The 18,327-nt window shown below is 43.3% G+C and overlaps 1 protein-coding gene across 1 annotated transcript in view; it reads right to left on the minus strand.

Annotated features, from left to right (window-relative positions):
- The window catches only part of STX18 (syntaxin 18), a 122,673-nt gene that overhangs the window by 29,048 nt on the left and 75,298 nt on the right, over positions 1-18,327 (minus strand). The window contains exons 4-7 of the mRNA XM_018568068.1: positions 16,975-17,052; positions 16,811-16,877; positions 9,427-9,545; positions 8,089-8,177 (exon numbers count right to left, since the gene is read on the minus strand). Of these exons, the coding sequence (XP_018423570.1) occupies positions 8,089-8,177; positions 9,427-9,545; positions 16,811-16,877; positions 16,975-17,052 (353 nt within the window). The remainder of the gene's footprint in view (positions 1-8,088; positions 8,178-9,426; positions 9,546-16,810; positions 16,878-16,974; positions 17,053-18,327) is intronic.

The raw sequence follows: 18,327 nt of genomic DNA on the forward strand, positions 1-18,327 counted from the left end.
GCAGCCTGTCTCAGTACTCCTCTCCAGAGCCCTCAGCCTCGATTCAAGCAGTGAGCTGGCTCTTTGGAGGAATTATGCAAATATTAAAACGCCTCCCTAGGTAATGCCCATATGTGATGCTGAGCCTCCATGATTGAAAGAACTAACATAGTATGTAAAGGTGCCCATACACCTTACGACCATCGCAAGACCTTTGTCTTGCGATGGTCGTAAGCTCATTGAAAGCTTGTACGATCTGCCCATCTTGGACGGGCAGATCGTACTTGCGATCATCGAAAGCCCGCAGTGAGGGGCGGGCTTCCGATCACTGCAAACGGGCAGTGTGCGCGTGCGCATACCGTCGCGTTCGGCAGTTGTCGAACAAGCAGGCCACTAACCCGCCGAAAATCGTACGATTCTCGGCGGGTTTTTAAGCCTGCTTGTTCGACAGAAGACGTGCGACTGTACAGTAGAAACGGTTGCACGCCTTCCATACACTGTACGATTCTCGTACGATCGCGAGATTTCCCGCGATTCTCGTACGAGAATCGTACAGTGTATGGGCACATTTAGGCTGAATAAAGACAAGGGTCCATCCAATGTATGTGAGTGAGTGTGCGTGTGTCTGTATTCATCTTACTCTAACACTTACCATGTCCCTGTAGATTCTGCGAGAGAAGAAACGCATGCAAACGTTTCTTGAATTTATCAATGTTATCAACGGATACCACCACCTGTGAGAGGGAATTCCAAACTTTCACCACTCTCACAGTGAAATACCCCCTACGAATTGTAGGATTGAACCCCCTCTCTTCTACCCTCCTGTTGTGTCCATGGGTTCTCAATACAGTTTTGGGATTAAACAGTTTGTTCCTAATATTGGGGTCCCCATTTATGATTTTGAAGACTGCAATAATGTCCCCTCTTAATCGCCTCTTTTCTAAGGTGAATAAGTTAAGATTTTGAATGCGGTCTTAATAACTCAATTGCCTTCAACATTTTTTTTCCAGCTTTGAAGCTGACGTTCAATCTGCTTATATTTTATGTGTCCGGGTCTCTCCTTTCCTTATCAAAGTGCTAATGAAATGATGAAATAATACCTGTCACTAGGTCTCCGTGATTCTTTATGCAATGCAGGCAGATCATGGGGTAGGGGCAAGCAGCCTGTCTCAGTACTCCTCTCCAGAGCCCTCAGCCTCGATTCAAGCAGTGAGCTGGCTCTTTGGAGGAATTATGCAAATATTAAAACGCCTCCCTAGGTAATGCCCATATGTGATGCTGAGCCTCCATGATTGAAAGAACTAACATAGTATGTAAAGGTGCCCATACACCTTACGACCATCGCAAGACCTTTGTCTTGCGATGGTCGTAAGCTCATTGAAAGCTTGTACGATCTGCCCATCTTGGACGGGCAGATCGTACTTGCGATCATCGAAAGCCCGCAGTGAGGGGCGGGCTTCCGATCACTGCAAACGGGCAGTGTGCGCGTGCGCATACCGTCGCGTTCGGCAGTTGTCGAACAAGCAGGCCACTAACCCGCCGAAAATCGTACGATTCTCGGCGGGTTTTTAAGCCTGCTTGTTCGACAGAAGACGGGCGACTGTACAGTAGAAACGGTTGCACGCCTTCCATACACTGTACGATTCTCGTACGATCGCGAGATTTCCCGCGATTCTCGTACGAGAATCGTACAGTGTATGGGCACATTTAGGCTGAATAAAGACAAGGGTCCATCCAATGTATGTGAGTGAGTGTGCGTGTGTCTGTATTCATCTTACTCTAACACTTACCATGTCCCTGTAGATTCTGCGAGAGAAGAAACGCATGCAAACGTTTCTTGAATTTATCAATGTTATCAACGGATACCACCACCTGTGAGAGGGAATTCCAAACTTTCACCACTCTCACAGTGAAATACCCCCTACGAATTGTAGGATTGAACCCCCTCTCTTCTACCCTCCTGTTGTGTCCATGGGTTCTCAATACAGTTTTGGGATTAAACAGTTTGTTCCTAATATTGGGGTCCCCATTTATGATTTTGAAGACTGCAATAATGTCCCCTCTTAATCGCCTCTTTTCTAAGGTGAATAAGTTAAGATTTTGAATGCGGTCTTAATAACTCAATTGCCTTCAATCCCCTTAAACAATTTTGTAGCCCATAATCAATTTTGTAGCCATGAAATCCAATAAATGAAAGGGGCAGGTCAGAGACAATCAGGCTTGTAGCCTTTAAAGTGACATTGAAGGCAAAAAATGTTTTCCCTGTTAATGTCAGCACTTACCTTTAAATGATGTCTCCTAATCCGATCTTCTTCTTTCCTGATGTTTTCATCTGTCCCTCCAGTAGGGTTGCCACCTTCTCTTCAAGCCAAACCCGAGCACTGTAGCGCCTCGCGGCAATTTTTTGGTAAAGTACACTATGCATGTATTTTGTGATTAAATAACATTGGAAACCGCCCACCCGTACACAGGATCCGAAACCCGTACTGTCCGGGTGAAAACCGTACGGGTGGCAACCCTACACTCCAGCGGTGCGGCGGCTCTCCGATCCAGCGCCGACTACTCTGTCCTTGCTGGCACTTCCGATCCAGCGGCGTCTGCATGCGGGTGCACGCGTCCATAGACTTACCTTGCGTCTCTGCACGTCTCCCGTCCGAAAATCCGAACTTCGCATGCACCCGCCCCGAGATGCTTCGAGGCCGCCCGAGCAGTTTTGTTTTCTTGGACGGGAGCGCCCAGCGAAGACGGGGTAAGTGTAAACTGCGATTAAAGCGGGGTTTTTTTTTTTTAATTTTAAACTTTTTGCATATATCTACTGCTTGCTAGTAGTAGATATATGCAAAAAAAACCCGGAGGGTGTAGAAATCCTTTAAATCCAATAAATGAAAGGGGCAGGTCAGAGACAATCAGGCTGGGGAAGAAAGACGTGGAAGATGCTGGACGCCCTCCAGCCAGGAAATAAGGCAGGCTCTATCTGATTTGGTATAGTTTCTAATACACACTGTAACAAGTTCACAGTGTACAGTGAAAGCAAAAAGAACAATAGAAAAGCCTGTACAACTGGGCAAGACTGAAAGTAAGGCAGAGCTAAACTTTAAAGCCCATTTTCACCTTTGCGGCGGTATTTAAAAAAACAACATATGCCAGCAATTTACACCGAGTTTACATGAAGCAGGCATATGAAGTTGCTGTATATGAACACAGAAACGTATGCTTTTTGTTAGCTTTCCTCTTCATAGCCGCCTCTGTGTTTTGCAAGCAATGTGTGTATATTACAACTGAGCGCTCCACCCGACATTTATTAGTATTCATAGTTGCACCCCCCAGGACAGTGTATTGTGTGTATAGGCAGAGCTGGTGTTTAGTGATTGTGTTACACAAAATCAGAGGCAGGAGGGCAATTTTTTACAGGGTGCTTTACAACACGACCCCAGTGTCAGACTGAATTTCCTGTGGAGAATATTTTGAATTTTTAGGCTGCAGGCCTAATAAAAAGTTAAAAGAGAACTATGGGGTAAGTGTTTTACCCCATAGCTCTCTTTAGGGTCATGGGAGGACATATACTAACCTTGTAAGTGGGAAGTGAGCGGATCGGCTGGAAGTTTTTGCTCACTTCCCGATCAATAGAGCCGACCTGTGACAGCTTCTTTGTCACAGGTCGGCTCTAACTATGAGGATGAGTGGAAATCACTCACCGCATAGTTCTCCTTTAACCAAAAAAAATGAAGAAAGCCTGCAATGTGAGCCATGAAAATGCGCACACACATACATCATCACTGCACCTCCACATTACCACAATGAATGCTATTCACTTACAAAGGTGGAAATGGATTTTAAGAAAGCCAAATGTAATGCATAGCACAGCTTCAATATCATCTTAGCTTATTTCTAACATCTGTACAGACTAAGTGGACTAAATAGTTTTTGTTTAACCCAATGCAAAAAAAAAAAAAAAAGGTATTCTATTCACATTCTAGCTGCTTTCCGGCAGACAGCATTTCAAACAGATAAATTATCATATTTCCTGCTTTCCGCAAATTAAAATGAGAGATAACCATCTCCTACTCGGCTTTGTCTGTTCCAGCATCACTTATTACAAAAGCCAGGCTCCGTCAATGCTTTTCCTTTGTAGTGAAACAATAGGCACAGAAGTGAGGATCGGTGTGTTTGTACAGATAACGGCTGCACTCCGATTCAGGAACTGCTTACAAAGATTAAAGGAAAAATAACAGCAATCATAAGGAAATTAAAGCAGAAATCCTTGGATTATGTTTTTTTTATTAACCCCCACACGACACACGGTCAAGTGTTCGTTTTTTATCTAGGGCTGCTGGAAAAAAAAAAAAAAGTTATACCCATCTGATCCTCAGAGATGGTTTGTTGTTAGACAGGCCCCTGGAGCCTCTCTCTCCCTCTGCTGCAGTCGTATAAGGTCCCTGAATCATCACATTTTTATACGCAGTGTATAGGACTGTGGGGATGCAGAGGGACATACCTTCACTGCAGCAGAGGAGACAGGATGAAGGGATCACGGTCATAGTTAGACGGCTCAGAGGATAGGGTGAGCTGTTAACCCTTGCAGTGTGGGGGTAGCCCCACTGTAGGGGTTAATAATATGCCCAGAGTTCTTCTTTAAAGTAGGCAACACTTCCCATTATTTAAATGCTAAGGAAAAACACAGTCGCTGCATGGTAATTCAGCCTGGCCAAGTGTTCAGGTTTATGGCTCTGCAGAGGTGTATGGGGCAGAACTGTCAAGGTTGCTTATAGTGATAAAATATTGATCAGAAAGAGATTTCTAATCTATACAGTTGATAACTTTACCCAAGAACTGTCAGCCAATAGGCATCAGGCCAATAATGACCAGAATGGCTGACTGTGATTTCATCTCTGTGGGTTCTTTACATTTTACTTTAATGCTTTCTAGGCATTGCGATAAAATATCTGCCAGGGTAACCATAGACGGCCTGATTTCAGCCAAAATCAAGCATTGCGGCAACATCAAGTGTAGCCATGTAAGACTTCCCTAAGGGTACTAATGCGCATTTGCCACTATTGGAAGTGACTGGTATTGCACACAGAAATGTGTTACATTGTAACAGTGCCAATACTTCCTCGTTTAAGTATCATGTGCATTCATTGGCTGAGAGATATCACATTGCGTTTGAGGAGCAGCAGATATCTCATTGCCTGTCATGCTCAGTTAAGACATCTCATTTCAGGTTACTTAGAACCCTGTCGCTGCCCTCTGATGTCTAAAGCGGGCCATGCACAGATCATCTTTCAGCTGTTTTCTGCTGAATGATTGAAAATGACAAAATTGTCAAATTTGCCAATTGAAAAATCGCCTTTTGATGAAGAAGACGGGTGGAATATTGTCTGTGACCAGTGACTGCACTCAATCAGCTGAATGTTTGAGTATTCTGACAGCCACAGGCACTGGCTGTCAGAATGCAATATCCTGGTGGGGAGAAAGGCATGGGTTCCTCCTTAGTGGTGTAGGTGGAATCAAGAGATTTCTCTCGTTTAACCCACAAGGTTTATCATGAAACAAATGTCATCACGCATGCAAACGGCTACTGTAGCGCAGCCCTGAGAGGGAAGTCCAGTCAGGTAAGCCTCCAAACCACATAGCAAGCCCTTTAGGTCCAAAGCTACAGGTCAGGCAAGGGGTGGGGGGTCAGGAAGAGTTAAAAACAAATCCAATCCACATGCTACATGTCATAACAAAGGTCTAATAGTGATCGTTCTTCCATTCTCATGATGTTATTTGATTCAATTACCTATTTTTCTGCTCCCCATGGTCGGCCTGGAAGTAACTCTACATTGTTTTTAACTCTCTAAACCAGCGGTTCTCAACCTGTGTAACCTCAGGAACCACATTTGTCTTTGGCCATTAAGTCGCAACCAAAGTCGCAATGCAATGGAATGAACGGCATTAGGGTGCTGCACGTTCTGGTGGGGGCGTACAAACTCTGGGTGGGAGGTGCGTTTGGGGTACCATTCAAATAAATGGCAACGCAACACACCTCCCACACCAGAATGCAGGTAGGTGTGATTGTGTGGTACAGTTTGATGCACTGTACTAGTGTGAACAGACCCTCAAAAACACTGACATACATACACAGACACAATCATACACACTCACATACACACTTTTTTTTAAGGTCCACCCAGTCTCCATACCTTACGAGAACTGGAGAGGATCCTCAGCCTGGGGTCCAGTGTGAGCTGCTGTGATGTGACAGAGCTCCATCCATATATGCATTGCTTGTTCAGCTGCCTTGTAAGCCCTGTAGAGGTGCTGGGAGCCAGAATATGATGTCACTCCGGTCCAGGCAACTCTACAGGATATGTGAGGGAACTGTAAGCAATGCACGTATGGATGGAGCTCCCTTACACCCATAGCCCCAGCCTGCCCCACCTAAAGCTGACACTCAGTGCTGTACAGCATATTTTGAATGGCTGCTTGGCGTGAAAACCGACAGTGCTGTGTTAGGGGGAGGCAGAGAAACCGCTCACCTAGAAAAGTACAAGGCATGTGGCGACCCACTGAACACAGGGTCGCGACCCACTTTTGGGTCACCACCCACCAGTTGAGAACCAAGGATCTAAATTAATTTTTTTTCTGCTCTTATTTATGATGGTGACAGAGTAAGGAAGAAGGTGATACCTTCTCTTTGTGTTACAACTGCTTATTATTTAAGCGGTGAATGGAAATTTGTGAGCCTAATCGGGGATCTCTGTGGTCGATGGACACATCAGCACTTTTCTAGAAACTGCACCATTGTGATCGTTGTTTTGTGGCACAGTTTTTCCCCAAAAAATACTTTATATTATGGAATTTATACTATTACCAGACACAAACATTGCATTTGTTTCATATGTCATTTGCACAAAATAATGTATTATTTGTTCACATTTCTGTATGATATAAAGTATACAATGATTTTTGCACATTACAGTATTTAGGGATTTTAGGGAGAAGCGCTGTATGTCTTTGTTTAAGGCAATATATCAATTGTTGCTATTTTATACAGCTGCTGGTTAGACGTTAAGAGTCTGTAGTTATATTTAGCACAGAACATTGTTTTAATTCAGAATTATATGTTCACAACACAAGATATGGGCAGTGTAAAACCACCATAAAGAGTGAAAATGGACCAATTGACCATATTAAATGCACTGCTCTCTCTTCTCCAGCCCAGTTCACTGTGACCCTTTCTTTTCAATGACAATGTCGTGTTCTAAGTGCAGAAGCAGACAGTCCTAGGTTATGTTGCCCCCTACAAATCCAAAGTAGATTTAGAGACACTCGCTTGTCTTACAGCGGAGAAGTGAAAGCATCAACATGTTATTGTCAATGTTATGTTGCCCTCCTTATAGCTTTACATTAGCAGCCCTAAAATGATGATCTCTATGTAACGCAATCCTTCACTCTAGTGCAGTGGTTCTTAACCAGTGTAACCTCAAGACCCACTTTTGTCCTTGTTCATTAAGTCACGACCAAAAAAATAAATTTCAATTCTGAAACATTATCATTTACTCCACAAAACAACTTGTGCAGTATTCCACAGTGTACCCGTACTCAAATGCTCCGATACTTACCATGATACTGGAGCTTCTGGTCAGAGGGAGATTTCCTCTGGCAGTGCCGCGAGGGCAACAAGGAAGCTGGGCAGCAGGTAATGACTTGCCGCCCAGCTTCATGATTGTCCGGGGAGCTGGCTCCATGCTGTTTGGCCTGCCTATGCTGCAGCTCCGCCTCCTGAAGAAAAAAAAACCCCTTCCTGCATATGATCTACGCATCCCTGCCAGACAGTTGTGAGCTAGTCAAGGAGTCACGCATATCTACAGGGTTACTGGTTACCCCTTGTATGTTATAATTCTCTTTGTAGGGAGCCTTGAATCCGACAGTGACATTATCAGTTATTAGAAGGAATAATATTGTTCCCATTTCAGCTCTCAAATTTGCTCTTGCCGATTTGACTGCATGGATATAAGTAGATGTAAGGTGTTGTGAAGAGAGAATATACCATACAGTGCAGAGAAATTACTTCACCTACATATACTTGTACTAAGAATTGAATCTCAAATGAAAATAACTTACCATTTGAATCTCCTCTGGGGACAATTCATCTTCTCCTAGACTGTCATCCCAAAGACCTGAAGTACTCTGAGTGTCAGACACCGTCCTCTCTGTCCAGATGGGAATGCAAGCATGGTTAATTCATGATACGGAACTTGTATTGCTTTTCATGTCTACGAATAAAATTATATATATAGATCTATATATAGATATCTATATATATATACAGTGGGGCAAAAAAGTATTTAGTCAGCCACCAATTGTGCAAGTTCTCCCACTTAAAAAGATGAGAGAGACCTGTAATTGGCATCATAGGTAGACCTCATTAGTCTACACTAATTTAGAATAGTCTAGCTTTAATATAGCCATCATTAAAGAAGCACTCCAGGCAAAACTTTTACCAACCCTTAAAGTGGGGCTACCCCCGCACTGCGAGCTGGGAGACAGGGACAGTGTGTTGTCCCTTTAAACTGCTCGTTTTTGTTTAGATTCTAAAATAAGAAAGTTATACTCACCCGAACCTCAGAGCTGGCCAGCTGTCACAGTGCTCCCTCCAGCCTGTTTCCTCCTACACTGCAGCAATGCATTGAACATCCCTCGACATTGGGCCTGATGACTCTTGGACCTTAGACTGCTGCAGCGGAGGGGAAGTGAGGCTGGAAGGATTGGTCTAAGACTAAGCTGGCTCCAAGAATTGGGGGAGTAAACATTTTTTTATTTTAGCACCTAGGCAAAAACAGGAATTTAACCCTTGCAGTGGGAGGGTAAACCCACTGCAAGAGTCAATAAACGTTTTGCCCGGAGTTCTTTAAATATAGAGTTTACATAGAGTTGGATTTATTAATCATCCCCCTAGCCATATGCTGCCAAATGACATTGGCAAGGCATCCCTGCCACATGTTAATGTAATTTTAAAAGTATTTTTAAATCTGTAGCTTCAATGTAATTAATATCAGGTGATCCTGCCATAAAGGTCATTGTTCAGTACTTCCGGTTATAAGGGGACAACACTCTGTTCCCGTCTTCCAGCTGTTTTCCTGCATTATCATTCTGTCAATGGAAACTACAAATGGCTTTGTCAGCGCACATTGCACAGGCATGGTGCACCGTTGTCATATACAGTGAACTGGCCTTGAGAAATGAAGGCACAACAGCACAACTGACAGTGGATGCAAAGAGACTGCAGGAGAATTGCAAGGAGATATGACACAAATTATAAAAAATATTTAACAAAAGATTCTGACCCATCTCCATTTTATGTAAAAACAAGAAAAAAAAACATTTTATGCTCATGCAAAACGCCACTTGTGAGTGGAAAAAGCAGCAGGAATTCCTGACGTCATATACTCCATACTTCACCTGTATTTTCTTCTCCTGCTGGCTTGCCTTCCTCCTTTCCTTCTGTATTCACAAAGGTAATCGTCTCTATTGAGGGCAATGTCTTCGCTTTGTGGATCTGTTCTGGTTCTAACCTTGATCTGCAGACAAAACACAGAATAAAGCTGAACCATAAGAGAGCCCGGGAGTCCTGAACGCATTACTTAGAATCCGAGGAATAAGCAGAACTCTTCTTATAAATATAGGACTTTTGTGGAAATCACAAAACATGACTATGTACCACACTTAAGAGCTCCAGGAATCAAAAAAAATTAACCCTAGCATTGGGATCACCCCGCACTGCAAGGGTTAACTGCTCATATTGGTCTAGGGGCTAAAATAAAGAAAATATACCCACCTGATCCTCTCTGGCTGCTAGACCGGTCCCCGCAGCCTTTTCTCCTCCGAGCTCTGGTGATCTAAGCCCCACTGACATCATCAGGTCTAATGCAATCTATTCACCTGATGTGAGGACGCAGAGGGACATACCCCAGCTGCAGTGGTGAGGGAGAGGCGAGCGCTGACCACTGCAGGACCGAGCATCAGGTGAGCATATCTCCTATATTCCGGCCCCTAGACTAAAACGACCAGTTAACCCTTGCAGTAGGGCTAGCCTAAATTTCAGCTGCTTTTTGATAAAAGATGGACAAAATTTGCTCCGTGAGTGGCTCTTTTGGCAGCCTTCAATCAGACGTGGCTTGGAAGAAGCTTAATCACCAGAAGCCCAGATTTGCCAAAGACATCTGAAGAACCCCCAAAGCCAAACAAAGAAAGCTGTGTCACTGTCATATGCAACATGTGCGGCGTAATGGGCCCAATCGTCATTTTCGCACGTATGTTTGCATGCGTGTATGTACGGGTGGGGACTTTAACATTTTTGACATTTTTTAAAAATTATTTTTAATGTGTGACTTGTTTTCTGCAACTTTAATTTTTTTTTCCATTAAACTTTATTGCTATCACATAGGGGGCTAGGGACCCCCCTTATGTGATAGCAAAGAGGATGTGACAGGTCCTCTTTATGGAGACATCAGGGATCTCCAAGACCCCCGTCACCTAGGACCCCCCCTGAAGAAGCTGATGAAGCAGAGATCTGCTTCATCAGCTTCTCCCCAGCTTCTGAAGCTGGAGAGTGACACAAGAATGCGGAAGTGATGTAATATACATCACTTCCGCATTCTGACAGCAGAAAGGGGACCGGAGGGAGCTCGTGTACCAATCTACCCCTGATCCCATCACAGAGGTGTATGTGTATGTAAACAGGCATTGGTGTTTTTAAAATTGCCCACTTTCCCGCTCGCGTGCGCCACGTTTACAAACGCGCGCTCAGATCCAGCGAGCTCCCAGCCGGGAAGTGGTTAAATTACTTGCGAAGAGTGTTTGTTTGTCTGAAGAAGGGACCATGCATTTCCGAAACGTCGCTATTATGATGTGACACGACATACTGACTACAAATGAAGCTGGAATGCGAGTAACTTTCCCATACTATATATGGGAGCTGAACTCCAGGCACACAACTAAATAAACAAATAACATGCATATATGACAGCTGTTTTACCTGCCAAATGATTTTATATTTCTGCCCATCCACTCCTGAGATTTACACAGCACTTCCACAGAGCACAGCCCTGCCTGGCCAGGGAGAAGACCCAACTGTTCTAGGCTGCAGTTTAGTAACACAGACAGGTCTCCTCCCAACCTTCCCCCTATATCTGGACAGTAAAAGGAGAAGCACAGAATGGTGCTCTTCTCCTTGCATTGCAGCACAACTGACTGGCTACTTGTGCAGCCCCTCCCTCTCTCAGTCTGAGCTCTGCTGTACAGGGACTGTGAGAGGCTGATTCTCAGTTAAATTTAGGGTACGTACACTGCTGAGATGTTCATAAAATACATTATCCACTTCCAGCGGGTGGCTGTATAGAAATGTCCTGTCCTGAAGTGGTTATATGAAGAACACAGCTGCTGCAGCAGCCATGTTCTTGGTATCATTTTAAACAGCCAGCGATGGCTGTTCAGATACAAGTGATCTGGCAGCTATACAGCCACCCAATCGCTTGTACCGTGCGGCTGAATGTGTGTGTCCCCTCCTCCACCGCTGGCTACCCCAGGCTCTGCTGTCCCCCGTGTGGGCCTGGGACTGGCACGGTGGGTCTCCCCTCATCATTTGGAGGGAGATCAGCAATCTTCTAGCCGCTGATCTCTCCTCCATCACTGGGCACATTCTCCGGCTCTTGTAGCCAGGAGAAGCTAGTGAAGCAGATTGCTGCTTCATCAGCTTATTTGGGGTCCCTAGGTGATATCAGGGGTCTGAAAGACCCCTGATGTCTCCATAATGAGGACCTGTCACATCATATTTGCAATTACATAGGGTTGCTTATTAGCTCCCGACCTGATAGCGATAAAGTTAAGAGTAAAAAAACAAAACAAATTAGAGTGACATATGGAAAAAAAAAAAAGCAAAAACATTTTTTTAAAGTGCCCCGCCTCCACATACAACCGCAAACGCGCACCGGGTGTGCAAAAACAAAAATTGCGCCACACCTATGTACCCGATGTGACCCCATTTTACCAGAAAATTGTGTATCATATTCTGTTTCTGTGCACTAAATTTAATTTTAGTGTATTGTATCCTAAAAATACCGGTTTGATAAACATTTGCGCAAATACCGTGCAACATAAAAAATTGCAACTAGCATTTCTTTTTTATCCTACAGGGCCTCTGCTTTCACAAAATATATCATTGTTTGGGGGGTTTATAAGCTGTTTTCAAGGCAGAAATTTAGATTTTATTGTGTGTGCAAATATTAAGAAATTGCTCCGGACAGCAAGTGGTTAAATGATTCATTAATGAATACAGGGCTGCATTAATCTCTGTCTTTTATATCTGCAGGGAGTTCAGCTTCATGGATCAGATGAATAAGTATGATCAGTGGTAACTCCGGGGGGTCTATTTATAACCAATTTGCAAAGCTTTTCATCCGACAAATCTTTATAAACGTTCGTTCTCTGAGAATAGATGCAAATAATAAATGTTCTTGGATATGTTTTATTTTCATGTTCATTGTATGCAAATACTACATTATGGCCACGAGATAAAGAGCATAGGAAATATGTATTACATTGCATTACATGCATTCCAGCTGAAAAGAAAATATATGTTAGAACGTTTGTTTTTTGCTTGTATTCGCACAGACACCGAATGTTCAGAAAGATTTGTAGGGCAAATGACTCTACATATTGGTTATAAATAGACCCCCCAGACACCTTTCATGTATTGGACCCTCCCCCAGCCTCAGTCATGTTGTGAAGGGGATTACAGCAAAGTAATAAACAAACTGATTCAAGTATTTACCACAGTGGTTTAGAAGAATATGTGTAATTATTTTTTAGAGGTGCACCGAAATTAAAATTTCAAAACCGAAATAAAAATAAAAATTCCTATCAAATTTTTTAAAAATATTTTATTTTTATTTATTTTTTTATAAACGTTTGAATTTTTTATATTTACTTATTTTTTATTAAATATTTTTTATTTTTTTTTACTTTACTTTTAGGGGCTTTCGGGAAATATTAGGGGGTCTAAAGAGATCCCTGATATTTCCCTTTTAAAATAGAAAAAGAGATTGAGGACATAGGGTCCTCAATTTCTTTTTCTGCAGCCCCTGTTATCAATGAAGAATAATCCTCTATACTGAGTGTTCCTGTTCATTTATAACATGAGGCCGGAGTATGTTTACTATAACCACAATCATGAATGAACAGGAGGTGATGTAGATCACTTCCCATTCATTCATAATTGAGGATATAGTAAACATACTCTGATCACTGACTGCTTGTACCCGCTCTCCATCCTGCCACGCTGTCACAGGAGGCTGAGCGAGCGGTGCAGGAGGAGAGCTCAGCCTTTTGTGACAGCGCTGGCTGTCTCCGCCCACACACCACTCTCCCGATCTGTGACAGGAGGCTGAGCGGTGTGGGAGGAGAGACGCTGGCCGCTCACAGCGCTCTCCTCCCGCATCGCTCGGCCGCCTGTGACAGTTTCTCTCCTCTCGGACACAGAGCAGCGCCCAGCGGGGAGGAGAGAAAGAACGGATGCACTGCTGTATCGGCCAGAAAATTATTATGCCAAAAGTGGCATTTTCGGCTGATATGTTTTGGCGGCCGATATATCGGTACATCCCTAATTTTTTTATGATACATGATAGGATTTAAGCCCAACTCCTGGGTAATTTTTTAATAGTCCCCCAGCTTGTTTATTAAAACACAAAAAAAACCATACCTTAAATCAATGGCTCTCAACCACAGTACTACATTTCTGTCCTCTTCGCTAGGGGTCATCCAACCTGGAAGACTGAGGACATCCTGTGAGCATAGGGAGTCATGGGCCTTCCCTAATGGGGTGTCACCACCATCACAATATAATGATGACGAAAGCAGTGCTAATGTCATCATGTCAGCCTCACTCTCTACATCACAGTGGGGAACTGCCAGAGAAAAGGCAAAGAGGAGGACCCTTTGGGTCAGGGAAGGGTAGCCGGCTGGCAAACTCAACATCTTGCTGCCCGGGTCCCTATTAGGCACATTTCCCCTGTTTGACAGGTCTCATACAAACCAAGAAGTAATGGGAACTCCCCCACCTAAAAGAAATACTGACAGCAATAAAAACCTATTTCTAGTAAAGTAAGAAAGATTTTGAACCCCTGTTGGCATTTTATTGCGAGGCAGACATGCCCTCACTTCCTGTCCAGGTGATGGGTATCAGTGATAACAGGAAGAGAAGACAATTTTCCTTTACTGGGACACACTCAGAATTTAAAATCTAATACAAGTTTGATCTTTTTCTCATGCTACTCAGAGTAAGAGCCCATTCACACCAGGACGGTAGCGGATCAGCGCAGTTACCGCGCTGATCTCGCAAGGGAGGTTTTGGGAGTTTTTAATTGCTTTTCAGCGCTGAAACCTGTATGGAAACTGCACTGATCAGCGCTGCAATAATATGCAGGGAGCAGTTCTGCTGGGGGGCAGTTCGGATCGCGCTGACCCGCACGGTCGCATTAACGGTCCCCATAGCAATGTATGGGATCGTTCATGTCGGCGGATCCGTGCGGCCGAACCGCCCTGGTGTGAATGGGGCCTAAAAGTTTTGTCTGCAGCTGGGCTTTAACATGTCGCATAAAGAACAGAAGACAAATGAATCTAAATGAGTCCAAGTAGATATGTTTGGTTGCTACAGGTTCCTGCACAGCCACCTCTACCACTAGGCTCATCAATCAACCCAATAGCCTTGTATTATTACTAGTTCTGGAAAGCAGGAAGTCATTGGAAGAATATTGAACTCTATTCAATTATGTATCCTCATATGAGCAATGAAGGATAGAGTCAGGCAGACCAGGGATGTATTCAGTAATGGAAGGATTACATTAAGGGAAAATACCATGCATATTCAGAGTGTGGAAATAATAGACTTTCCCATTACAGCTCCAATCACATCATTTCTTCTTTTTACCATCTCAATTATGGAGTATAATAGTTTTTTATTGAAAAGGAACAAAATGCCTCTCAAGCCTTAGCACAAAGGAAATCTATTAATGTGATAAAAGCATTTCTAATTATTGCATTAAGCCTCCTCTAATACCCTACGGGAGGACAGCAAACACATATTTTAACGCTCCGCAGAGATGGTTTTGATGTGGAATATGGTCCATTTGTAAAGGTCTTTTTATCTTCTGCTGTAGACGTCCACATCTATGTGCGCACATTGTTGCAGAGAGCCAGTGTGCATTTCTGAATGAAATGTTTGATCTTCATCCAATATTTAAATGTATTAGAGATGCCGAGTAATACTGCAGTGCGACGAGCACGCTTCATCTGTAAATCAGGTAACAGATAACCAGCTTCCGATACTATTCAGGAACTCTGAGCCAGGGAATCTCTCCAAAGGCATCTCAGATCCATCTGCAGCATTGGACAAAGCCCGGATCTTGAAGGGAAACGCTCAGGGCAGAATATCCAAATATTAAAGTGAACCTGCGCTCAGATGTCAACAAATAGCCATGCAAACAGACCTGCTGGCACACATATATAAAAAGTAATAGAAAGGATGGAAAATAACCTTTCTTGGAAAATGCTGCTTTATGGTGCTGGCCACGTCTGATGGTCTGAGGATTTGATCATGTGATCTCTGCTTAAGGGGAGGATTGGAGGTTAGATTGGCTGATCCCGCCTTCAACAAAGATCACATGATGAAATGATCAGACTTGACCATTCTCTCCATGAAAGGTGAGTATTTCAGCGTCTTTTACACTTTATGAAATCCACAAGACTGTGCACAGGGCTTTATATGAATATCGGAGAATAGGTCGACTGTAAAGAACAGTGGTGGGTGGGTAATATCTGGTGATCCTGCCAAGAAGGTTCTAGTTCGTGAACTTGGATAATTACTGCAGGATTTAATATGTTTCATCTGGCAACAAGTTATTCAACCCTAACTGATGCAGTGAGTAGCTTCTCATTTGTTAAACATCAATGGATTTTTTTTCTTTCCTGATGGCACATTGGGCATATTCCAAGATGACAAAGCCAGGATTCATGGGGCTCAAATTATGAAAGAGTGGTACAGGGAGCATGAGACATAATTCTCACACATGGATTGACCACCACAGAGTCCAGACCTTAACCCCATTGAGAATCTTTGGGATGTGCTGGAGAAGACTTTACGTAGTAGTCTGACTCTCCCATCAACACTACAAGATCTTGGTGAAAAATAAAGGTGACAGAAATAAATGTTGTGACATTGCATAAGCTTATGGAAACGATGCCACGGCAAATATGTGCCGTAGTCAAAGCTAAAGGCATTCCAACAAAATATTAGAATGTGACTTTTTTGGCCAGACCAAATGACAGGCCGATATGTTAAAGTGGAAACCTGTACTGAAAGAAATACAGAGGCAGTCACTGCCGACCTCCTTCTGAGAATATGATAACTGCCTGTCAATACTGTGAGACATTGACCTGGAACAGATGAAGAAAGTCAGCCTAAAATCAGAACTCCCAATTCGCATACTTGTTCCAGGTCAGCGACTTAGAAAGTACTGAAGCCAATGGATCAGTATTATAACAAGGGACATAGTAGTTCCAGAAAGAGAGGTTAATGATGGCACACCATACTTCCTAAGAACTGGTGTCCTATAAATTGTACATATCTCTTTCTTGATAACACAGTCCATTTAACACAGACCATCAACTGAGGATTCTGATGTGAATTAATGGGCACATCATTAATATGAAGCCAGTAAGCGCTGCAGCCAATTTAGACCAAGGCTGTGCAGCTCATTAGATTGTACTGCTTCACTGAATGGATACTCACAATCTTTTCTTGTCCACCAAGCGTTTGACTCTGATGGCTCGCTGCTCCGAGTATAGCTTACACACTCCTACAAAGACAGGAAATATTCCATTAGCAGCAAACTAATAGACAAGACGGCAACTAACTTATAATCTACCGCAAGACTGACCTCTCGTAACACCTACTTTTTAAATAGTCTGCAATGAAATCCAAGACGGCATTTCTATGTGCTTTCACCTGAGGTGAAACTGTATCTTTGCTTGCTGCAAATAAGAAAAAAAAATCAATATAAACTGTTTTTATAGTAGAAAACCCTTCTCGGTCATGTACTGTACATACTATAAAAATAGAATAAAACTGATATTTTAAATGCAATTATACTAGGAACTAGGGATGCACCGATATATCGGCCGAAAATGGCACTTTTGACATAATGCCGAAAGTGCCATCTTTTGGCCGATACAGTGGTGTATCTGTTCTCTCTCTCCTCCCCGCTGGGTCATGTGTTTTATTTGCCTGATGAAGGAACCTCTGGGTTCCGAAACGTTGCATTAAGATGTCATACCCCTTGAGCGAATAAACGAGTTGAATGGACATCGAATAGGAGTGCGAACAGCTTTTTCGTTGGTTGTACATTGTTTGCAGAGGCATCTGCTGCTACTCCGGCACCCGCCCTGTATATTGGGCTATCTACCGGTCAGACATACACACAGGATTGCAGGCCTGCGGTATGTTCTTTAAATTTCGCTGGCAAATGGCGAGTCACCTGACCTCACTGATCAACTTCTTAGCAAAAAGCACCTCTTACTGGTCAGCGTGGTCAGAAGCGCTTCCCATTGGTCAGCATGGTCAGGAAATTGAGCAATCAGATTTTATACCAAATGGTCAGCTTTATACCGAATGGTCAGCTTTAAAAACACCTGCTGGTTGTTTACATTGGAGGGCTGGCAGGCGTGAATGAGGGCTAGTTTTGAAGTGCTTGATTAGAATATGTAAATATATGTGCATGATCTGGGTACAGGACAACTTTTAATTGTGTAATCCTAAAACCTGGATTAGGGTATGTTAACCAATGACTGCATAAACTTGAAATGTGTTCATTAAAAGATGTAGCTGTTTACAATGTGTTGCAGGGAAAGGTGAATGGGAGGGGCAGTGTTAGGCCAATCGTGTTGTAGTCCTGTTGCAATCCTAAGCGGTGGAGTAAACCCCAAGTGGGTGCAACAGTGCTTGCGGATGGCGCTGCAAATCAATCCATAAAGCAATAAAGGGTACGCTGGCACTCCAAATATCCTAAAAGTCAAGTCCTCTTCATTGGCCTGACAGAAAAGGTTTCACTGTGTAGAGCAACATTTCAGAACACAATCAGGTTCCATCCGTCCGTCGCAATGTTTGCCCGAGGAAGGAACCTGATTGTGTTACGAAACCTTGCTCTACACTGTGAAACCTTTTCTGTCAGACCAATAAAGAGGACTTGACTGTAACCAGGGTAGTTGCGCTAGGATATATTTACAGAAATTAACCAGCTGCAGCAATAT

The sequence above is a fragment of the Nanorana parkeri genome, unplaced genomic scaffold, assembly GCF_000935625.1.
Source record: "Nanorana parkeri isolate BGI_ZX_2015 unplaced genomic scaffold, ASM93562v1 scaffold1134, whole genome shotgun sequence".
Lineage (NCBI taxonomy): Eukaryota > Metazoa > Chordata > Amphibia > Anura > Dicroglossidae > Nanorana > Nanorana parkeri.